The sequence below is a fragment of the Rhinatrema bivittatum genome, chromosome 1, assembly GCF_901001135.1.
Source record: "Rhinatrema bivittatum chromosome 1, aRhiBiv1.1, whole genome shotgun sequence".
NCBI classification, from domain to species: Eukaryota; Metazoa; Chordata; class Amphibia; order Gymnophiona; family Rhinatrematidae; genus Rhinatrema; species Rhinatrema bivittatum.
Genome location: NC_042615.1, coordinates 46,837,701 through 46,862,550, shown reverse-complemented (window position 1 = coordinate 46,862,550; position 24,850 = coordinate 46,837,701). Strand labels below are relative to the sequence as shown.

Genomic DNA, 24,850 nt, shown 5'->3' with positions numbered 1-24,850 from the left:
AACTGGCAGCGATATAGGTGCTTACCTTTCACTGTCTGTGCAGTCTTCGCGGCGTCAGCCCCGGTGCCGCCCCAACTCCTCCTCTTTCGGGGCTGACGCCGCCCCGACTCCGCCCCCATCCTGGTATCGCACACGATACGCTTGGAAAATGGCCCCCCTTAGCTGGATAAATCAGAATGTATCCAGATAAGTAGCACGCAACTGCTATACTCACATATGTTTACGTCCAACTTTAAAAATGTGTGTGGAGTTTTTCCCTACGTAATTTAAATGTATTCCCCCCCCCCTGTGTGTCGGGTTTTACACGTAAGTCGAGAGATTTTCTATCATGTACGCGGCAATGTCTGCCGGTTCGCCAAGTCCATTTGCAGATCATCGAGACCCTATTGGCTCTTCAGCCTGAATTCCCCTCAGTTCATCCAGGCCCCCCCCCTCCCAGTCAGTTTTTCACTTTTAAGACATTTACTTCAGATATGGAGCAGGAGTGAGTAAACTATATGCATAAATTGCTTATAAAATAGCAACTTACTCGCATAAATGTTGCCCCATTACATGTTTATTTTGAGGTTTATAAAATAGCACATACACAAGTATATGCTTGATTTTTTCCACGAGCAACTTTTGAAAATTCATCTTGAAGTATTTTTCCCATAGAAATAAAATGAAAACAATATCCTTTAGTGCAAGTGGCCCGTTATGCTTTCAAGTATATTCTGAGCTTCCAGCTACTTTGTTGCACTGGCAGGTTACCTTAAGGTTCTCCGAAATGATAACCCCCAGGTTTCTTTTCTATTCAGTATCTGCTAGTTACTCCACTCCTCCACTGCTAGTTACTCCACTCCTCCACTCCCAAATTTAGCCCTTCTGCACCCCTAACCTTGCATTTTTAGATTAACGTGCAGTTGACCATTCTTCCAGGTTTTTAAAGCCCTCTTTCTTAGCGTTCAGGCAGGTGAATCCAAAACCAGTGGGTTATGCACCTCTACCAGCAGATGGAGACAGAGCAAAGCTGACATCACAGTGTATATATATATATATATCCATGCCTAGGTCACACCATAGGGACCTTTATTGGGGAGGTTTTGGATCCACCTGTCCGTACTAAGGAAAAGGAAATGATCAGGTAAGTGGGAATTTGTCCGTCCAGCCCATCTTTCCCCACTGGCATGTCTGCCGTAGCAAATGTTTCACATCATTCTGCAGCCTTCCCCTTCTAACCCTTCCGCCATGCCACTTCTGGAAGGCACTTTCAGATGCCATTTACCCAGGGAAAAATTGCCCATTTTTATGAAGGCATTCCCAGGCGGGCTCGGGCCAGAGGACATTTTTAAAATTGTGTGTCATAGTAACAAAGTAAATGACGGCAATAAAAAAAGCAGGTGCACATCTCTGCAGGTCATTTTTGTTTCCTTAGGCAGTTTTCTAAGAGAACGAATGCTCATACTCTCCCTTTGAAAATTAGTGCTTTGCCCCTGAAGTCTGCCCCAATAAAGACATTGAAGAGGATTGGCTCTAGCACCGAGCCCCATCTTTCCCTAGGGTGAACCCCGGTGATCGCCACTCTCTCGAGTCCCGTTGCCTAATCGATGTCGCACTCGGTTTATAATTCTTTCCTAGCTCACAGTCTAGCAGGGCCGGTGCAAGAGGGATTGGCGTCCTGGGTGAGCCGCCGATCATGGACCCCCGCTCTCCCTGTTGGCAGCAGCTCCAGCACTGCGCGCCCTTCCCACCGGCGGCAGTGGCTTCGGCACGGCGCTCCCGTCTCTGGCAGTATTGGCTTTGGCACGGCGGGCCCTCCGGCGCTGGCGGGAGTTTGCCACCTCCAAAATGTTGGCGCCCTAGGCAACCACCTCATTTGCCCAATGGGAGCATCAGCCCTGCTTTTTCACTGGTTTTCTGAGTGGAATGGTGTAAAAGATCTCACCAAAATCCAGACTGGCGACATCGACTGTACCTCCTCCTCCCTCCCCAATTTACCACGCTTGTCACCTCACAAAAAAAAAAAAATAAAGTCGGTTCTGTTCGGCAAGATCTTCCCCCTGTGAAACCGAGAGGCCAAGGATAATATAAACTTTGCTGCAAGGGTTTGTTTTTTTTTTAGGGAGCAGAGGGAAGAGATTGGCTGCTAAAGAAGCCCTTTTAGTGGCTACAGTAGGTTTGGCCATGAAAATGGATCCCTATGGTGTGACCTAGGCTTGATCCATTGCAGAGAATTGGGTCACATTTGAAACATATATTCTGCTCACGGGGATCAGTTCAATGACGTGTGAGCTGCTAGTGGTAGTGCAGAGGACAGAGAAGAGAGCTTCAAAGCTGAAGGCCCTTCGTCAGTCCCCTCAGCCACCCTCCAGTATGTGACTTTGATTAAGTCGCTCGTCCATCCTGCTGTTGAGACTTCTATTTTAAGTTCTTTAGAGAGAGAAAGAGAGGTTAGGCCTTATCCCCAAAATACTTCTTCCTGCTCTGTGCCTATGTCGACAGCGACATATGGATGTTTATGAGAGAGAGAGAGAGCAGGGCCATGACCAGCGATCAGGTAGGGCTGGCGGTGACACAGTAGACCGGGGCAATTGGGCAGACTGGGTGGGACACGTGGTCCTTGCCTATCAACAATTGTTCTGTTTTAACAGTTTACAAGGCTGTGGACTGTGAGACCCAGTAAGTTTTACAGCACTGTCCCCGAAGCGCTACCCTTGGAAGAGGGAGCAATGTCGTCTTTAGAGAGCTCCAACTCTTCAACACAGACATGGCTGAGAGAACCAACAGTAGCCTAGTTCTGAGACTTTTCTTATACTAACAAGTGTGTATGTGGTATGTGTGTTCCCTCTTTCCACCTTCAGGTGAAGGGAGGAAGACGCCCAGCGACTCAAACAGCCCTTCATCGTCCTCGCTGTCTGCCCTGAGCGATTCCGCAAACAGCAAAGACGACTCGGACGGTGCCCAGAAACACCAGGGTTTCGGCAACCTGCTGCTCATCTCCGTAGTGCCTGGTCCCCCGTCCACTTTAAGCGCCGACGAGAAGTCTGAGAAAGGTAAAAGAGACAGAGCGAGCCCCCTGAAAGAATGAGAGAGAGAGAGAGAGAAAGCTGTCTTAAGAGAATGCCGGCGGCCGCGGCGTCTCCGAGCGAAGCAGTGTGTGTAAACCGGGATCCGTGCTCTTCGTTTTCAGTGTTCGAGTGCGTCTTCTGCAACTTTGTCTGCAAGACGAAGACCATGTTTGAGCGCCACCTGCAGATCCATCTGATTACGAGGATGTTTGAGTGTGACGTGTGCCACAAGTTCATGAAGACGCCCGAGCAGCTGCTGGAGCACAAGAAGTGCCACACGGTCCCCACTGGTGGACTCAAGTAAGGAAAGCAAGTACAAATCCTTTTCCTGTGTTGCTGAGCGCGGCAGATGATGATGGGGGGGGGGGGGGGCGAGGGCTGTTGGCATCACGGCAGTGGCGCATGACAGAAGCCGCTGGGTATGACGAGAGGGGGGTTTGGTCTCTTATTCTGACCCTGGAAACGTGTTGGGAAGACGCACGGCCAGCGTGCTCAGCTTCCCATGACGGGCTCCTACGTTTTCAGATCTTTGAGGTTGTGCTTCCCTTCCCCCTTCCTATCCGCCCCGCTCCTCTTCAGAGTAATGGCCAGCCCCTCTTAGAGAAAGCAACAAGGAAGGCTATCTAAAAAAGCCATGGAGGCAACAAAATGAGGATTAGAAGCCAAGATGTCAAATTTAAATCCTTTATTGGAGACTTGGAATTTTCAAAAGCGCCCGACTCAGGCCGAGTTTCGCCCTCTGTCAAGGGGCTGCATCAGGGGCTATGACACATAAAAACACATACATAATAAATAAAATAAATAATGAATATAAAACACATGACTTAAGACATATAAAATGGTAACATGGAAAGTGGAAACATAAAATATATAAAAACATACCTCTATATATTTTATGTTTCCACTTTCCATGTTACCATTTTATATGTCTTAAGTCATGTGTTTTATATTCATTATTTATTTTATTTATTATGTATGTGTTTTTATGTGTCATAGCCCCTGATGCAGCCCCTTGACAGAGGGCGAAACTCTGCCTGAGTCGGGCGCTTTTGAAAATTCCAAGTCTCCAATAAAGGATTTAAATTTGACATCTTGGCTTCTAATCCTCATTTTGTTGCCTCCACAGCCCCTCCTAGAGCCAGAAAGGGCTTCTGTGGCCACCAGGGTTTTTCATATCAAGAAAATAAGTTCTGGAAGGTTGGTCTTTTTTTTAGAGTTTTCAGTGAGTGCGGCAGGTCCCTGGAGAAGTCATGAACTGGAGGGTTGTGCAAATGTTTTACATGCGAAAAATAAAGCCACTGTGGTAGCAGGAGCTGGAGGTTTTAGAGTGTCTGCTATAGTAGTACTTTGAGACTTAGAGATGGGTCACTGAGAAAAATAAGAAGGCCACCCTTTCAGCATTTTTCTGGTATCAACCTTCTGACTTAATTCACAAAAAAAACCCAAATTATCTGCAGCTTATGGCCTCCTTTTTTGCTTTTTCTCATCCACACTTGGCTTATTTCCTTCCCAACTACTCTTGTCATCTCCTCTCTGTCTTCCTGCATTCTCTCTCCCCCTTATATCTCCCCAGCACTCTCCCTTTCACCTCTTCCTCACCTGACTTCTTTCTCCTTTCCGTCTTTTCTCCTGCTTTCTCTAATAGTAGCACCTACGCAGTCCCGCTGGCCACTTAGTGGTCTCCTCCTCTGCAGTTCCCAGGTATTTGGTAACACCACTTCCTCAGAGCTGTACCGTTTTACTGGAGGGCTGCTCCTAGCTAGCTTTAGGGCAGAGTGTAGTTAGTGATAAACAGAATGAGAAAACAGTCTCAAGTAAGTAATAGGAAATACCCGCAGTACCTGAACGTAATCCGCTGTGAAGTGCCAAAAAGCGGAATATAAATATGCAAATTAAAAAATAAATAAATGATGGGCCTCCTTTGGCAGCGTCCGTTACTTGGTTCACAGTAGTTAAAGGGGCATGAGCATGTGAGGCTGCTTAGGCCCCTTCTGCAGATGTGACCCTTGTGTTTAGAGAAGGCTGCGAGGCGGGAATCTTCCTGGCAGAGGTCTTCATAAGGTGTCAAATGAGGACTTGGGTGGACATCAGCTAGAATCAGTTAAGCAGTAGTTTGGTCAACCGAGGCATTAGAAATAATGTAGACAGGGTGTTGGGAGTCGCACTTCCTCGGGACTGAGAGCAAAACATGTTCCTAGGCAGCCAATGATGAGGCGTGAACCCAGTGTCTCGATTCAGCCTACATTGTAAATCCAAGAGAAGAGGTGGCCAAGCTCTGTGTACTACAAAAACAAGAACCTCTAATGTGGAAAACCAAAAGGTCCCTGGTTCGATCTCCAAGTTGGGTCTTCTGCTCCCCAAGTCAGCTGTGCCTGGGGATGCTGCGGAGGCGGTATTGACAGGCTCAGTGGGGTGGGAGTCATGGTCAACACTTAAAAGATTCTTAGGCCGGATTCCGGGCCCATGAGTGCAGGTCCTGGAAGGAGCTCTGGTGCATGGCCCCACCCCCACCCCCCTCCCCCGACCTAGGACCATCACTGCAATGACCCGATTAAGTATGTTGGAAGCAGGGGGGGACATCCCCAGTTAGTTGCAAATGAAGGCTTATGGCACTAAATCCCAGCCCTGATTCTAACTTAACTGGAATTGCCAAGGAGCAGGAGAAAAACTGCCAAGTTATATATATATATATATCAAAGCTGAATATTTTTCAGTTACTTTGATAAGTCATGAAGCCAAAAATAATGGAGTATCACCAAATAGTGCTTTTTGACAGATATTTGCATTTGCAAATATGTGCATTCATTCCCATCCTGAAATAAGAGGATTTCTATTTTAAAATACATGGAGTCTCTGTTTTTTTTAAGTACAGTATTCCAAAGCACATCTCAGGTCTGAGAAGAAAAAAAAAAACAAGAGATGTGGAAGAGAGTTTGCAAGAAGAAAATGGTTTTCTCCCAGCTTCAGAGAATTTGTCCATCCTAAAGCTGCCTGCCTTGATAATAAAAGATAGGCGCTCCATTAGCAAGTGTGTGGTCAGGAGCCCATGGCACGTTCAGGCCTGCTAAGGATAGAAACAGAGGAAGTGAATGAAAGTCGTCCTTAGCTGTTAGCTAGTGTGAGGGGAAGTCTATTATTCTCGACACGAGGCTGCGGGTTAGTATTTTTTTCCATCCTGTGCTTGAGCTCTACTCTAGAGTTTGATATGTTTCTAGGTTTAGTTGCTTTGAGATTGTAGAGGTAGCCAGGTTGTGTGTAGGTTTTATGCGTGTGTGTTTGTCCCTCAGGATGCCTAGGTCTGTGTGTGTGTGTGTGTGTGTCTGCGCGGTGAGTGTGGATCGATTTCCAGTAAGAGCACATGCTGCCCTGAGCAAATATTCATAGAGGAGAATGTGCTCAAACATCCTGCTTGATGGACGGTGGGTGAGTCAGAGTGGAGATCTTTCCCTGCAGCATCTCTGCTGGCTGTTGTGCAGGGCACTTGCCTGCAGAGAGGCTACAGAACAGAAGGGGACACCTTACTAAATCTGACCACCTTCAGACTGAAAGAGATTGAATCATGATCGGGATGTGTTCTGGAAAAAAGAAGACTGCAGTGAGTGTGAAGTGTGTGACTCGCTGTTTGCATTTCCTGTAATCTAAAATCTCTCTGCCCACCCACCAGTCCCATTTAAAAACAGATTAGGTGGTGACAGCTCCTTATATTAACTAAGGTTTCTTCTCCTACTTTCAGAAAGTTGTAATTTGGCCATAAGTGGAAGGCAGGGCTGCTTTAGGCAATATATGGTTGAGCTCAGCACCTGGGAAATATTTTCATTTAAAACTGCATTTCAGTGGCACCTACCCAGTACCCCCCAAAAGCAACTATGCTTTTGCTTTCCCTGTTCCCAGCAGGACCAAGGACCCGTCTGGCTGAGCTAGATGGGAGAGGGTTAAAAACAGGGAGGACACCCTGGCTCTTTGCAAGTGAAGGTTCAGGGTGGGCTAGGCCCAGCAGGGCCTGATTCTGCTGGAAACTTGGAAGCAGCAAGGGAGCAGAAAAAAAAGCTGCCAGGCCAAAAAAAAAAAAAAAAATGCTTTTGCGCAGTGTATGGGGAAACACACCTGCACATGGTAAAAATAAGTTTGAGTGTAAAAGTTATTTTTCTCTCTAATTTCAGGACTAGCCAGGGGCAGGGACTTTAAGTTCCCTTCCCAGCCCCTGCCGTGCTCTGTCAAAGGGTCTGCCCTCCACAGGATGCTCCCTGGTAAGGCTGAGCAAGGGTCAGAGGGCCTCAGGCACCCCCAAAGCTACGGAGGTAAATAACTTTCAAATTAAATTTATTTTTACCTCCCGCAAGTGTGGAATGCTGTATAAGAACATTATACATGGATGCAAAAGCATTTCAGCCTAGCCAGCTTGTCTGTTGGGTTTGCTGAATTTATCTTGAGGAAGGGCAGCTTCATCTTTGTGTTTTCTTTTGCTGAACTGAAGTCTTGGCAGGGCCTCCATGAAGACACAGTTTCAGAAGGAAGACTTTTATCCTCCTGATGCATTTTGCTGCCTTTAGCACTGATTTTAGCTAGGAAAATTACCACATTGCACTGGGATGTGAGTGCACACTTATCAGGATCAGCTCCGAGTCTCCCTCCAGAAACCGGGTCCCTCTGCAGCCCTGCCTTTGGAGTGGTTCATAGCGGTGGTCCTTCTCTGCGGGTCACAGTAGCTTTGTGTTAGTGGAGAGAGAATGAATTATTTGCCAGGCATGGTCTGCACACAGTCCCCTGTGGAGGAGGACCCCGTCCCACAGGGAGATTGGGTGTGTGACTGAAGCCAGCACGCATTTCCGTGTGCTTGGAGGGTGAGTGTGGCTCTCTGGAAAACATCAGAAAGATTTGGGATTTCAAGGGAGAAATTGAATTGGAATTACTGTGTGTGCAGAGATGAAATTTCTCTCTCTCACTGATGGAAGACTAAAGATAGTAAAAATATGTAGGGAGTAGAAGGAAGGGTTACTAATAACTGAAAGATATGGTCAACCTTCCAATCCCTAGCTCCTGTGAACCGTCCTCTCCCTCAGTCATTATGCTTAATTCTAAACAAACATTGGTGCTGCTGAAAAGCAGAAATTTTAGAGCCCTTTTCCCCTCTGCAGAATCCAACCGCTCTCTAGCCTACTGTGTCTACAGATCACATTATTTGCCCTTTTTTACCCTGGGCTCTTTTTTTTCCAGCAAGGCAGAGAGGGAAGAAACACACCCCTGTTTTATAACATTGGGTTTTGTGTATAGAAAGATTCTATGACACAGGTTCAAATCCCCGTTTTCCACTGACACTCTGTCCCGCTCATATCTTCATCACAAATCAGGGATAAGGAGGGCAGTCTTGGTACTGCCTGCAAGCTCATTTTCATAGGGTTACTCTCCAGGGAGTTTCCCTCTGAAAATGTGGGTGGTGCCCACACCGCAGGTATTTTGTGCCTGCATTGAAGAAGAAGCAAAAGAATAACCTGAAAGTACACGTGGTGGTTTGACTATGTAATCACCCTATGTACCTTCTTTCCCGCAATCACACCCCACCCATCTTTTCATGTGAGTAAAAGTGTGTGTGCACTTTTTCCCATATGGGAGGGATACAACTTTTGAATATTGCTCCCAGTGTGTGCAGTGTAATTCTAAAAGTTTGGGCAAATCACATCACCGCCCACCCCACCACATATATCCATCTACCCAGCTTTAGTTGGATAATAATAAACAACGTGGAGTATTTCCCCTAACCCTTTTCAAAGCTGTTGTATAGTCCAAGCACAGAAATTTATGATCAAAGGTGGCTGCAATATTTGTTTCTGAAGTTTTCTGTCGACAGGCAGGCATGAATTAGCCATTATTAGTCCTTTGGGAATGCTGCGCTACTGTGGAGCACAGAATTCCCCTCCTGAACAGTTGCACAGAATCTGCGCAGATTTTGGCATGCCTGGGCCTGCTCCTGCTTCACCGCGAGCAGGACGGCCTCTGCTCGTGGTGAAGATGGAACAGGCCCAGGCATGCCATGAGCGGAAGCCATCCTGCTCACGGCAAAGATGGAGCAGGGCTCAGTGAGCATGAGTGTGTGTATGTGTGTAAGACTGTGAGCCTGGGGGTGAGAGAGAGCGTGCATGAGGATGTATGAGTGTGGGTGCCAAAGAGAGGGAGCCTATATGAGGAGAGTGTGAAGAAGTGTGTTTATGTATGAGAGATTGGGAACTGGTATGTGTGAAAAAGGGATTGTGTGTATGTGAGAGTGCTTGTTTGTGAGAGAAGGAGCTGTGTGAGGGTGCTTGTTTAAGAGAGAAAGCCTGTGTGAAGGGATGTGTGTGTGTGTATGTGTGTGTGTTTGTGTGTGTGTGAGAGAGGGAGCCTATGTGTAGGGGGGGTGAGCGAGAAAGGGAGCCAGTGTACAAGGGTGTGTGAGAGAGAGACATAGGTAGCCTGGGTGTGCATGTGCACTAGAGAGAGGAAGCCTGTATGTGTGTGTGTGAACGAGAGAGAGAGGGAGCCTGTGTGAGTGGCAATATTGAGAGAAGGTTCAAATTCTGGGAGCAGAGTTAGAGTGGAGGGATTAAGCCTAGAGGGGATGGGGAGAGATAATGGCAGGAGGAGGAGATGGAGCCTGAGAGCGCAAAGTGAAAGGAGACTGGCCAGGGGAGGAGGGAGAGAGGTTGGAAGAGACACTCTTACAATGAGCTTCTAGGGAAATTCTGCTCAAAATATTTAAAACTCTGCATTTTTAAGTAATAACGTTTTTCTGTATTACATTTTAAATTAATTACTGAAAGAATGTCATGTATATTGTGTTATTTTGACCCAATATAAAGTATGCAGAATTTTACATTTTTGTGCTTAGAATTCCCCCAGGAGTACATTATGCATGCGTGACATCATCTTACAGCGCCAACATGGACTCAGCTCTCACAACTCAGTAAAGGCTTTGCTGAGCACGTGCAGGAGTTTCCACATGCGCACGCTGCCTGTTGAGCCCTTCAGTCTTTCTTCATCTGAGCTACCACCCAAACATGTCCCACTCTCTTTTGAATTTTGTCTAACTTGGGGCCTTTTGCCTCTGTCTGCCTTGTTGCTTTCAAGATTTTTCTGCTGCCACCTCAGCAGCCTCTCAAACAGAACTTTTAAGTTGTATTTATATATGTGTATAGATAGATAGATAGATAAAGCACAGAGAAGCCAAAGGCTAAAAAGTGAGAAGTAGGTCAAAGGCCTGCATCTGTGAGCACCGGATATCCATCATGGATATACACTCTGCAATTGATCCTTGGACCATGACCACGACTTCTCCAACTGCTACACCTGTGGTCATATGTCCCCCAGGGCACAGCAGTACTGCGCCTGAAAGATGAAGGCCCTAAGGAAGGCACTGGTCGGTAAGATCCCTAACCGTCAGTGCAAGGCTAAGCAGTGGAAGTGCTCTTTGTCGAAAAGCAAAGTGGTATTGGGCTCTTGGTACAAGAAGTCGAGGCAGGAAGTTTTCCTCTTGATCCCGCAAGCAAAGGAAGACTCCCCTTATGGTGCCAGCCTCCATATCCACCTCAGGTCAGGGGTTGAATTTAGCATAGAAGCCTGTGGTGCCAGAGGAGGCACAGAGAAAAGTACTTAAGTGGCATAGAGGATCCTCTTCGGGTGTGTTCCCCTTGCAGCCAAAGAGAATATTGGCGCTATCAGTGCAGGAACAGTGCCGGAGAAGGTCCCCTCCTTGACACTAAGGTGGGACAAAACCTCATTGATGCAGATGCTGTCTTCTGTCATAGTGCAGTATATTCCAGTGGGGTTGAGACATCTGTTTTATCCAGATCCAGGCCAACTATGGCATTGTCTGTGTCACTGGCGTGGAGCTCACATTCCAAGGCGCAGTCAACACACTCAGCACAGCAGATCATGTTGGTGCAGAGTGCTTCGGTGCATATGTCCAGTTGTCCCGTAGTAGATTTCATGATGTGGAAAAAGCTACCAGTGCCATCTATGGAGTGAGGTGCTAATCAACCAGCACAGAGCACCTCAGGTCAGTCGCCATTACAGCAGGAATGGCAGTGGTGGCAAGATCTTCTTCAGCTTTCCCAGTAACCCTGACTGAGGTTGAGCCTATCTGAGTTTCTGAAGAAGATGTCTCTCCTCCAACTCCAATTCAGAATGTCCTCAGCCAATGGGAGCCAAGTTATCAGACCAAGTGCAGAATTTCTTTGCCTCGTTTTATTTTTTATTTATTTATATTGAAGACCTGAAGACTGAAGAGGGAGATTAGACCCTCTCCTGTCTGCGATGGGGGAAATGTTCCCACATAGTGAAGCTGGTCCAAGTTCCACACTGGTGCATAATTCACCACAAGTTTCCAGGATTGAGAGTAAGTGGTGGATTCTCCTTCTCCAGGGAAGTCCCTTCACAGACTGGAGGATGAAGAAGTGGGCTCTGTCCACTCTAAGTTCCTCCGAGGTGTTTCCCGTCCAGACTAACAATAGTCTCTGCTTCAGTTGTCTTCATCATCATCAGAGTCCTGGCTTAGTGTTCTCCTACTGTCAGGAGATGAGGAAGACTCTACAGAGATTCCATCTGATCCCCTTCCAGACTTGCCACAACATACCTCCTCTCTGGAGGATCTCTGCTACTCCAGATTCTTGAATAAACTGGCAAAGACTCTATCAATGTCAGGAAAGAAAAGGAGCTGAAAACAGATGTCTTCAGGCTCCTTCAATTTCTTCAATCTCCCAGTGGATTTTGCAGCAATTCCAGCTCACAAGCTTTTCCAGGACCTTCAGATAAGAATGTGGCATACATCATGCCTTCTGGTGGCATGGAAGCTGAACATTAAATATAGAGTGCAAACTGCACCATTATTTAGGGTGGTCCAATTACTGTACCACTCCTTTGGCGGTGGAATCGGCAATGAAACATGCTAAACACATTCATGATCATTCTAACATGCCCCCGGGAGGGACTGAAAGGCACCTGTACAACGTGGATCCACTGGGAAGCACAATCCTTAGTGAGTCATCTGCAAATCAACCACCTGGAGCTGCAAGCTATTTGTTAAGCTCTGAGAGCTTTCTCTCATCTGCTTTCATGAAAAAGGATCTTAATCCAGACCAACAACCAAGTGGCTATGTTCTATATAAACAAGCAGGGGAATACAGGCTCTTATGCCCTCTCCAGGAGGCCATCTGAATCTGGTCATGGACAGAACATCACAATGCCCATCTTTTGGGAATCCAGAATACATAGTAACTGCTGTATCCTACAAGTTACCATCATGCATTCTGTTAATGGAAGTAATTGCTGCTCCAGGTGAGTTACCCCTATGCGTTCTGTTAAGAGTAGAAGTTGCTATTCTGTGCGGGGTACTCCCATGTAGAAATGTTACACCTAAATGTTTCGCTGGCAGACTGCCTCAGCAGAGATTTACAACCGTACAAATGGTTCTTGATAAAAGAATCGTGGATGATTCTTATTACACAGAAAGATGGCAGGCTCCATCATTCTAGCCTTCCATCCCTGACCCTCATGGATATTGAGCATGCAGTAGTATTGTCCTTACTCCTTCTGAAGGAGGTGGAGAATATGCGGATTTTGCCGAGAACCAAAAGAACTTTTCAAGTGGAAGAGGTTTTTTCCCCTAACCCTCACTATCCACACTTCTAGGCAGTTTACATACTCACATACATAAATAAACAGAATCAATATATTAACAACACATTAAAACAGCAGGGTCATAATAAAAACATAAGAACACATTATAAATGCTGCCAGAGATGACCATACATCATTGCTTTGGTTCTTCTCATCAACAACTAAATCCAAGTATTTTGTACAAAAAGATGGACTTTTAATAACGTCCTAAATCTCAAAAGGGAAGGTTCTGCCTGGAGCTCATTTAGAAATGCATTCCACCATTTTGGACCAGCCACACAAAGCAAGTATTGTCTAGACTCACAAAGTTTAATCTGCATAAAAGAGGGAATATCAAGCAAATATTATGAAGTTGATCTCAACGAATGCGGTGGCCAATAAATCTTGACAGCCGGGCTAAGGCTCTTAAATCTTAAAAATCAATAATAAAAGTTTAAAAAAATAACTCAGGGGCAACCAGTGCATATTCCGCAGCACAAACATCATATGGATCCAAAGAGGTACCCCAGTGATAACCCGTGCTGCAGAATTCTGCACCATTTGCAGGGGTAATAGTATTGATCGGGGCACCACAACATATGGTCTATGGCCAAAATGACCAATGAATGAAGAACAGATTGTAAGTCTGAACTGGATAGACATGGCTGAAGCTGCCACAGCATTCATAGTTTATAATATGAACATTTAACAATATTCTGAACCTGGGACTGGAAAGACAGTGAAGAATCCATTATAAATCTAAGACTGTGATTTTGTTTCGCAATCGCAATTTGAGTGCCATTAATCAGATTTCAGCACATCCTCAGGTGACACTCTGGTTTAAGTAAAGGATCTCCGTTTTACTTACTGTACGTTCAGCACTAATCTGATTTCAGACAATAAGTAATCTTCTCTAAGGAATCAGAAATAGAGGATATAATCGGCATAAGAAGGTGGATGTCTGCATATAGATGGTCTGTATCTCCTAAGTTGGTAGATGCTGACAGATAGGAAAGGCATACATATTGAGGAGTATGGCAAACGATGCCAACCCCTGAGATGCCCTGCGGGAAGGCTTTAGATCTCTGGGAAAATGGGGGTTTCATAAAAGGTTCACATCAGTTCCAACAACTGAGGCTAAGCCAAATTGTTTCAAGCACAGAATCAAAACTGAGTGGACAACTATATCAAAGGCTGACGACAAATCAAGCATGACCAGAAAAAATGCTTCCTCTGCAATCCAACCCATGACAAACATCGGACAGAGAAAGAAGAAGTGTTTCATATTATAACCAGTCCTAAAACCAAACTGGTAGTCATCCAGAGGTAAATAGTCATCAATATGGGATACCAATTGCCCTAATATGTTTTCCAAAACCTTTGCTAAGAACAGGATATTTGAAATAGGATGGTAATTCCCCAAGTTAAATGGGGCTGCATTGAACATTTTTAGCACAGGCCACACTGAGACAACCTTCAACCCTGCAGGCACAACACTCTCTGTCAGAGACTAGTTCACAAATGAGATAAACCTCAAAATATCATTCCTCGTTAACTTTAAGGAAACATTAGAACAGTTTGCCAAAGGGTAGAAAGTACTCTTCATATCAGCAATAATAGACTTTATTTCCTCAGAAGTTACTTCTTCAAAAGAGTCCCAGAACTTAACAGGGCCCAAATTCTTGGTGTGGGACACTTCTCCTGTGTCCTAGGGAATTTGCTTCAATATCTATTCTTCCTTTCATCCTCCGGCCTAAGCACCACATCGGTCAAGGGTCAACTCAGCAGCACTGCAGCATATCACCAGCAGGTGGAAAGGGCTCTGATCTCTGTCCACCCGTGGGTATCCAAATTAATTAAAGGTTTGTGGCATTCCAGACCTACAATCCGTGAATCTCCAGTTCCTTGGGACCTCATTGTAGTCCTAGCTCAACCATGAACTCTCCTTTCAAATTACTCGAGTTGTTGGACTTGATGTTTCTCACCTGGAAAATTTTGTTTCCAGTGGCCATCACTTTGACACGAAGAGTAAGTGAGCTGCAGGCTCTGGTTTTATATTCACCATACCTTTAGCTTTTCACAATCGGGTGGTCCTACAAACTCACCCCAAGTCCTTGCTAAAGTGGTATCCGGGTTAACCAAGCTATTGTGCTACCTACATTCTTTCCAAGATCACATATACACAAAGGAGAATGGGTTCTTCAAATCTTGGACTGTAAGAGAGTCCTGGCATATTACCTAAAGAGGACTCAGCCTCATGACCAAGCTTCTCAACTGTTTGTGACCTTTGATCCCAATGGAATGAGAAGGTTAGTTTCAAAACAAACTCAGTCCAATAGTGCACTGTTGTGCCCTGGTTGGTTTACAGATTACAGGTGACAAGGTTCATCAAGTGAGAGCTGTGGCAACTTCAGTGGCTCACCTCAGGGTCACTTGTAGTGAATATATTTGCAAAGCTGCTACTTGGTTGATGTGCACACCTTCACATCCCACTACTATCTAGACAGCATTTTCTGAGGAGACAGTAAATTTGGATAAGCAATTTTGCACAGTCTGTTCACCCAATTGTTCATGCGCCACCTGGTGGAGCCAAATTATCTTTAAAAGATAAAAGCAGAGGTTAAGGCTGTTCAGCTTGGAGAAGAGACTGCTGACGGGGGATATGATAGAGGTCTTTAAGATCATGAGAGGTCTTGAACGAGTAGATGTGACTCGGTTATTTACACTTTCGGATAATAGAAGGACTAGGGGGCATTCCATGAAGTTAGCAAGCAGCACATTTAAGACTAATCGGAGAAAATTCTTTTTCACTCAACACACAGGGGCGGATTTTCAGAGCCCTGCTCGCCTAAATCCGCCCAAATCCGGGCGGTTTTAGGCGAGCAGGGCCCTGCGCGCCGGTGAGCCTATTTTACATAGGCCTACTGGCGCGCACAGAGCCCCGGGACTCGCGTAAGTCCCGGGGTTTTCGGAGGGGGGCGTGTCGGGGGCGGGACCGAGCGCAGCGGCGTTTTCGGGGCATGTCGGCAGCGTTTTGGGGGCGGGTACGGGGCGTGGCTACGGCCCGGGGCGGTCCGGGGGCATGGCCGCGCCCTCCGTACCTGCCCCCAGGTCGCGTCCCGGCGCGCAAGAGGCCCGCTGGCGCGTGGGGATTTACGCCTCCCTCTGGGAGGCGTAAATCCCCCGACAAAGGTAAGGGGGGGGCTTAGACAGGGCCAGGTGGGTGGGTTAGGTAGGGGAAGGGAGGGGAAGGTGAGGGGAGGGCAAAAGGAAGATCCCTCCGAGGCCGCTCCGATTTCGGAGCGGCCTCGGAGGGAACGGGAGTAGGCTGCGCGGCTCGGCGCGCGCCGGCTATACAAAATCAATAGCCTTGCGCGCGCCGATCCAGGTTTTTAGCAGATACGCGTGGCTCCGCGCGTATCTACTAAAATCCAGCTTACTTTTGCTTGCGCCTGATGTGCCAGCAAAAGTAGGCCAATTCGCGCTATTTGAAAATCTACCCCACAGTTAAGCTCTGGAATTTGTTGCCAGAGGATGTGGTTAGTGCAGTTAGTGTAGCTGGTTTTTAAAAAGTTTTGGAGAAGTTCTTGGAGAACTCCATTAACTGCTATTAATTACGTTGACTTAGGGAATAGCCAATGCTATTAATTGCATCAGTATCATGGGATCGTCTTGGTGGGAGCACTGAGAGGAGAGGATCACCTTGCTGGTGGCTGAAAGGAATCAGTAAGTTTTTGCTTGGACATTGTCTTTTTTAAAAGTAGTGGGGCAAAGTTAACTATTTGGGAATATTATTTAGTGTGTTTGTCCTTTTAATAGTCAGTAAGGCAGCGAAAAAACAAGTTAGATTGTTTGTATTTTTAAATAGTCAGTAAGGCAGCTAGTAAGCAGTAGTTAATGTGTTTATTTTTAAAAGTCTGTAAGGCAGCTAGTAAGCAGAACTGAGTTTTTGTATTAAAAAAAAAAAAAGTAGCCAGAAGCTAGAAATAAGCTAGGAGCAGTGTATACCTAAGTAAAAAGGTTGAAAAGTTCAGTTCAGTTAATCACCTTGGAAAGGTGTTGAAGTAGTGTGATTTGGTTTGATTAGGTACCAACATTTGTTAATCAAGAGAGCAGTGAGTCACTCTGGCTGACTAACTGAAGTTAGACTGTTTGTATTTCCCAGCCCACCCACCCCTAGCTCATCCTTTAATTTTTAGACAGGTGCCACTTTCACAAAAAAAAAAAACAAAAAAAACCAACAACAAAAACTTTATTGAGAGATTGATCAGTCCCTTGTAGGCTACTACCAGACATATAGTGAATTCACTAATACATTTAAGGACGTTACCGTATTTTCCGGCGTATAAGACGACCCCCCCCCCCCTTTTTATACACATTTTTAAGAAAAAAAATAATTTTACACTCAAACAGGAGCAACCCTATCTATGAAAGGGAAACACTACAAATACCGTATATCAGGCCCTAAAAACCAGTACACCTCTTATTAGGAAAACAGAACTAGCAAGCAGCTAGAGATCCCCACACAGAAATAATTGTAAAACTATACTAATAAGCATAATAAATGTTTCAAAACAGCTATGAACAGAATAACATCCAACAATTAAAAACTCATAAAAACTATTAAACATTCTCCAAACACCAATAAAATATTTCAAAAAAGCAGACACATCACATAATATTAAATAATTAAAATGGCAGTCAATCAAGAAAAATAAACTTAAAAAGCCACCTTTACTTACCCCGTCCAGCAGCTCTCCTATTCCTCTTCCTCTTCCTTAGGGCCCATGTCTCTCACACACACACACCATACCAGTCATGTCCCCATGACCAGTTTCTGTCTCTCACACACCAATCATTTCCCAAACAGTCTTTGACACACACACCAGACACCTTCCTGAACAGTTTCTCTCATGCCATACACACACACAGGCTTCCCACTCCCGTGTTCTGCTTACCGTACATATACGGGCTTCTCACTCTCATAATCACTTTCTCTGTCTCACACACACACCAGTCTCTCTCTCGTTTCCATGCTCGCTCTCCACGTGCACAGGCTTCTCATTCCCTGAATCACATTCTTTCTCTCACATTCACACACACCAGTCTTTCTCTCACACACACAGTCACCTTACCAACCAGTCTCTCTCTCATGCACGCACACACACACAGCCCTCCCACTCCCATGCTCTCTCTCACATAATCAGGCTTCTTACTCCCATGCTCTCTCTCACATAATTAGGCTTCTTACTCCCATGCTTTCTCACATACCCAGATTTCTCACTTCCATGCTTTTTCTCTCTCTCACACTCACATACACATCAGTCATCTCTCTGAGCAGTCACTTTCATTGTCTCTCACATATACACACACATCAGCTCTCTGACCAGTTTCTCTCAATCACACAAACATGCTCTCAATCAAATGCATTCTCTCACTTACACACAGGCTGGCTGCTTCTCTCTCTCTCTCTCTCTCTCACTCACTTCCTCTCCCCTCCCCCGCCCCCCAAGCACAAATGGTAGCTGCTGCAGCCTCCTCCTCCAGCCCCCGCAGGCCAAGAAAGAAGAATCCCATCGGCCGCGGGAGGCTCACGTTGCTGTCTCCTTTCCCTATTATCAGCTGCTTCGATTGCTCGGGGGCCGATGCTGCTGTCGCCGCTGCTATTTTTTCATGCGGCACGGCTCTTTCTCCTTCCCGCGCACCGCGTATCACTTCCTGTTCCGGGTCGGGGGGGGCGGGAAGAAGAAAAGGCCAGCCGCAGATGCCACAGCTTTTTTTTTTTTTTTGCACCACTGCCATTCCCGCTGGGCTTGAACGTGCTGATAGCCCAGCGGCAACGGCAGCAGGGAAGGAAGAGCAGCGGGAGAGACCGGGAGCACGCGACACACCTGCCGGTGCTTGGCGACACACCGGTGAGAAGCGCTGCCCTATAAGACGATACCCGGCGTATAAGACGACCCCCGACTTCTGAGAAGATTTTCAGGGATTAAAAAGTCGTCTTATACGCCGGAAAATACGGTAATTAGATACATTCCTACTCCCAAAGCAACCTAAAACTTACCTAGGAACTGAACAAAATTGAGATGAAGGCAGCAGTCCAGCAGCAAGAGGGGGGCTTCCCAGTCTTTTGCATAGAGGGTCACATGTATGATTTTTTACCCACCGGTGAAAAGTTGTACATATGCATGTGATGCAAAGAGCTCCTAGCTCTCAGAGGACGAGTCTGATCTCTGGATGCTAGAGTGGCAGACCTGGAGGAGCTGAGGCAGACAGAGAGGTATATAGATGAGACCTTCAGGGACATAGTAGCCAAGTCCCAACTTCAGACTGGCAACCCTGGTGCTGCCTTGGAGGAAGAAGGTCTCATGATTGGAGAGCATCAACTGGGTGCAGCAGGAAGGGATCCTGTAGCAAGGACCTGCTCAAAAAGCAAAGCGGAAGCCGATCCAGTTGGCTGTGTAGCAGTGAAGAGAACGAGAATCGGATGATGGAAAAAGCCCTTTATTGAAATATGGCTGACTCTGGCCGAGTTTCGCTCTTGTATATAGAGCTGTCTCAGGGGCAACTAGAAACAAATATATGAAACATTAAAAAATAAATACACTTAAAAAATTAAAATCAATCAACAACATATATAAGTGTACAAACTCCAGAAATTATAAAAAACTTTAAATAAATAAATAAATAAAACATAACATATATATGTGTTTGACATCATAATGGTGTACAGACATGATGCAGAAAAAGAACACAGGGAACTATATTTGTACAGATATACATAGTTAACACACTGGTTATAAACACAGACAAGATAGTGCTGGAGAGGCTAACTTTGTGTTAGAATGGACCGTGATGTAATGATCATGCTTAAAATATAGATAGATGTCAGGGAGTCAGTGATGATGTAAAAGAGATTCTAGAACTTTAAAAATGAAAATTGAAAATTAAAAAAATAAAAAATAGACAGTGATTATGTAAAAATGCTTACTCAATTGAGCAGGACTTATAGTGTGCCTGCAGGGCCGATGTCGCAGTGTCGTACATAGACTAAAAACTTGTAACCTATATATATAAAAAGTGTAATAAATAATATTAACCAGGGTAAATAAAAAATGAACTATATTACTAAAATGAAAGATAAAAGATAATGAATAAAGCAAGATAAAATAAATGATGAAAACAAAAAACCAAAATAATAAATATATAAATAAATAAATAATGTCATTAGTGGGCGTGAGGATTGGCTGGTAACATGCCTACCTTGTGCGAAGGTGGCGGAGATCAAGCGTCACCCTAGATAGGATATTAGACAGTGCTGGGGAGGAGCCGGCTGTCGTGGTACATTTATTTTATTTATTTATTTATTTAAGGTTTTTATATACCGGCAATCATGAGGACATATCTTGCTGGTTTACATGAAACAGGGTGCATTAAATACATCAAACTAAAACTGTGGTGATCGAAGGAAACAGTTACAATTAACAAGGGTCACAGAACTTGGAGAAGAAGGAAGAGATAGGAAAGAATAACTGGTTAGACAAAATACAAATTTAATTAATTAAATACTATGTACAAATGGTATTGTTAATGGTTGAATGTTTTGGGGAGTCCTTGGATTGAGTCCTTGGATTGTGTCATTAGATTGTGTCTGGGAAATGGGGCACCAACGAGATAGGAAAATGTGGGAGGGAGGTTCTGGAAGCCAAATTTAGGCTCTTAGGTAGAAAGCTTAAATCCAGAACCTCCAGGGTAGCATTCACTGAAATGCTCCCTGTTCCACGCGCAGGTCACCAGAGGCAGGCAGAGCTCCGGAGTCTCAATGCGTGGATGAGATGATGGTGCATTAGAATTAGGGCATCCCGACAGTGAGGTTCCAATAATAAGAAAAGTAGTCCAAGTGCCTGTAATTAAAAACTCACCTGAGCTAAAAAATTCTAACTTATCCCTATCAATTAAAAAGCAGAATGAAAATACAAACAAAAAACAAACTTTGAAATGTTTGTATGCTAATGCCAGAAGTCTAAGAAGTAAGATGGGAGAATTAGAATGTATAGCAGTGAATGATGACATAGACTTAATTGGCATCTCAGAGACATGGTGGAAGGAGGACAACCAATGGGACAGTGCTATACCGGGTTACAAATTATATCGCAATGACAGAGAGGAGCACCCGGGAGGAGGTGTGGCGCTTTATGTCCGGGATGGCATAGAGTCCAACAGGATAAACATCCTGCATGAGACTAAATGCACAACTGAATCTTTATGGGTAGAAATCCCATGTGTGTTGGGGAAGACTATAGTGATAGGAGTATACTATTGTCCACCTGGTCAAGATGATGAGACAGACAGTGAAATGCTAAGAGAAATTAGGGAAGCTAACCAAATTGGTAGTGTGGTAATAATGGGAGACTTCAATTACCCCAGTATTGACTCGGTAAATGTATCATCGGGACACGCTAGAGAGAAAGCTCCTGGATGGAATAAATGATAGCTTTATGGAGCAATTGGTTCAGGAACAGACGAGAGAGGGAGCGATTTTAGATCTAATTCTCAGTGGAGCACAGGATTTGGTGAGAGAGGTAATGGTGGTGGGGCCGCTTGGTAATAGTGATCATAATATGATCAAATTTGAATTCTTTATTTATTTATTTATTTATTTATTTATTTGCTTTTATATACCTACATTCGTTGGCGTACATCACATCGGTTCACATATCAAAATTTGGAATAGTATGACGGGGGTCGTACTATTTTACATTTAACAAGAACTGTTTGGAACTAAGTATACAGTGTAACAAAGGTTTAGCAATTAATGATTGGAAGGGGGACAGTAAGCAAATCCAAGGCTCTCATGCTAAACTTTCAAAAAGGAAACTTTGATAAAATGAGAAAAATTGTTAGAAAAAAACTGAAAGGAGCAGCTACAAAAGTAAAAAGTGTGCAAGAGGCGTGGTCATTATTAAAAAATACCATCCTAGAAGCACAGTCCAGATGTATTCCACACATTAAGAAAGGTGGAAAGAAGGCAAAACGATTACCAGCATGGTTAAATGGGAAGGTGAAAGAAGCTATTTTAGCGAAAAGATCTTAATTCAAAAATTGGAAGAAGGATCCAACAGAAGAAAATAGGATAATGCATAAACGTTGGCAAATTAAATGTAAATAAACGTACGAGAGTAGATGCCAATATCTTTCCTACGTCTCCAGACAATATCTTTATTGGCTGGAGACGTATGAAAGCAATAAAAACGCCCAAGTTAAATGTAAGACATTGATAAGACAGGCTATGAGAGAATTTGAAAAGAAGTTGGCCGTAGAAACAAAAACTCACAGTAAAAACTTTTTAAAATCTATCCGAAGCAGAAAGCCTGTGAGGGAATCAGTTGGACCATTAGATGATCGAGGAGTTAAAGGGGCACGTAGAGAAGATAAGGCCATCGCGGAAAGATTAAATGATTTCTTTGCTTCGGTGTTTACTGAAGAGGATGTTGGGGAGGTACCAGTACTGGAGAAGGTTTTCATGGGTAATGATTCAGATGGACTGAATCAAATCACAATAAACCTAGAAGATGTGATAGACCTGATTGACAAACTGAAGAGTACTAAAAATGAAAAAATGAAATTTCGGATCTATTAGTAAAAATTTGTAACCTATCATTAAAATCATCCATTGTACCTGAAGACTGGAGGATAGCTAATGTAACCTCAATATTTAAAAAGGGCTCCATGGGCGATCCGGGAAACTACAGACTGGTTAGCCTGACTTCAGTGCCAGGAAAAATAGTGGAAAGTGTTCTAAACATCAAAATCACAGAACATATAGAAAGACATGGTTTAATGGAACTAAGTCAGCATGGCTTTACCCAAGACAAGTCTTGCCTCACAAATCTGCTTCACTTTTTTGAAGGAGTTAATAAATATGTAGATAAAGGTGAACCGGTAGATGTAGTGTACTTGGATTTTCAGAAGGCGTTTGACAAAGTTCCTCATGAGAGGCTTCTAGGAAAAGTAAAAAGTCATGGGATAGGTGGCGATGTCCTTTCGTGGATTACAAACTGGCTAAAAGACAGGAAACAGAGAGTAGGATTAAATGGACAGTTTTCTCAGTGGAAGGGAGTGAGCAGTGGAGTACCTCAGGGATCTGTATTGGGACCCTTACTTTTCAATATATTTATAAATGATCTGGAAAGAAATAAGACGAGTGAGGTAATCAAATTTGCAGATGATACAAAATTGTTAAGAGTAGTTAAATCACAAACAGATTGTGATAAATTACAGGAAGACCTTGTGAGACTGGAAAATTGGGCATCCAAATGGCAGATGAAATTTAATGTGGATAAGTGCACGGTGATGTATATAGGGAAAAATAACCCATGCTATAGTTACACAATGTTAGGTTCCATATTAGGTGCTACAACCCAAGAAAGAGATCTAGGCGTCATAGTGGATAACACATTGAAATCGTCGGTACAGTGTGCTGCGGCAGTCAAAAAAGCAAACAGAATGTTGGGAATTATTAGAAAGGGAATGATGAATAAAACGGAAAATGTCATAATGCCTCTGTATCGCTCCATGGTGAGACCGCACCTTGAATACTGTGTACAATTCTGGTCGCCGAATCTCAGAAAGAATATAATTGCGATGGAGAAGGCACAGAGAAGGGCTACCAAAATGATAAGGGGAATTGAACAGCTTCCCTATGAGGAAAGACTAAAGAGGTTAGGACTTTTCAGCCTGGAGAAGAGACGGCTGAGGGGGGATATGATAGAGGTGTTTAAAATCATGAGAGGTCTAGAACGGGTAGATATGAATCGTTTTTTTACTCTTTCGGATAATAGAAAGACTAGGGGGCACTCCATGAAGTTAGTGTGTGGCACATTTAAAACTAATCGGAGAAAGTTCTTTTTAAACTCTGGAATTTGTTGCCAGAGGATGTGGTTAGTGCAGTTAGTATAACTGTGTTTAAAAAAGGATTGGATAAGTTCTTGGAGGAGAAGTCCATTACCTGTTATTAATTGAGTTGTCTTAGAAAATAGCCACTGCTATTACTAACAACAATAACATGGAATAGACTTAGTTTTTGGGTAATTGCCAGTTTCTTGTGGCCTGGTTTGGCCTCTGTTGGAAACAGGATGCTGGGCTTGATGGATCCTTGGTCTGACCTAGCATGGCAATTTCTTATGTTCTTAAAAAGTGCTTCTGCAGTGCAGTCCTCAGCTTGGGTCTCGCCGTGCATAATGGCTAATTCATGCCTACTTGTCTATGGAGAATGCAAGTTTGCTTACCTGTAAACAGGGTTCTCCATTGATAGCAGGATGAATTAGCCATTCTTAATATCCACCTGCCTCCCTGGCAAGTCAACTACCTTGCTAAATCTTAAACTCTGGAAGAGACTGAGGAGCTAAGACGGCAGCGTGCATACTCAGGAACTCCCACGTATGCTCAGTAAAGTCTTTACGGAGCTCTGAGAGCTGGGTCCATGTTGGTGCCGTCGGATGGCAGCACCCACGCGTCATGGCTTTCCCATCCTATTTACCCATCTTATTTAGCACCTTCTGCATCCTAGAGGTGGATCCTAAGGTGGTAAACTAAGTTAGAAACTGGTTGAGTTGACAGATTTCCCTGAGGAGAAAAAGGTGACGATTGGGAAGCCACATGAATCAGTCTTGGGGCTGGCTCTGTTGAGTGTTTTTGAAAGTCGTATTGCCAAGAGGCCAGAAGGAACAGTCTCTGCAAATGACACAAAGGTCTGCAATTGTTTTGACAAACCAGGGGCAGTGAAAAAGATGAAGGATTTAAAAAAGCTTGAGCAGTGGTCAGGAATGTGATGGTATCATTCATTTATGATGGTGCAGAAGCTGAGGGAGCAGTACAAATTAGGGGAGAGAGAGGGGAGGTTCACATTATTAGTAATCAGACAAGGGATCTGGGGGTGACCATATCTGATGACCTCAAGGTTGCCAGCCTGTGTGATAAGGCAATGAGAAGAGCCCAGAGAAAGCTAGGCTGTATAGAGAAAGGTATAACCAGCAGTCAAACAAAGTAATAATTCTGTACAGATCATTGATGAAACCTCATCTATTGTGTCCAGTTCTGGGACCACATCTCCGGAGGGCCATAGAGAGCATGGAAGCAATCCAGAGGAGGGCTACCACAGTGGTACAAACTAGGCA

General features: G+C 44.5%; 1 protein-coding gene across 1 annotated transcript in view; it reads left to right on the top strand.

Moving 5' to 3' along the window:
- ZNF827 (zinc finger protein 827) overlaps positions 1-24,850 on the top strand; it is a 377,001-nt gene that overhangs the window by 343,666 nt on the left and 8,485 nt on the right. The window contains 2 exon segments of the mRNA XM_029601924.1: positions 2,841-3,032; positions 3,170-3,347. Of these exon segments, the coding sequence (XP_029457784.1) occupies positions 2,841-3,032; positions 3,170-3,347 (370 nt within the window).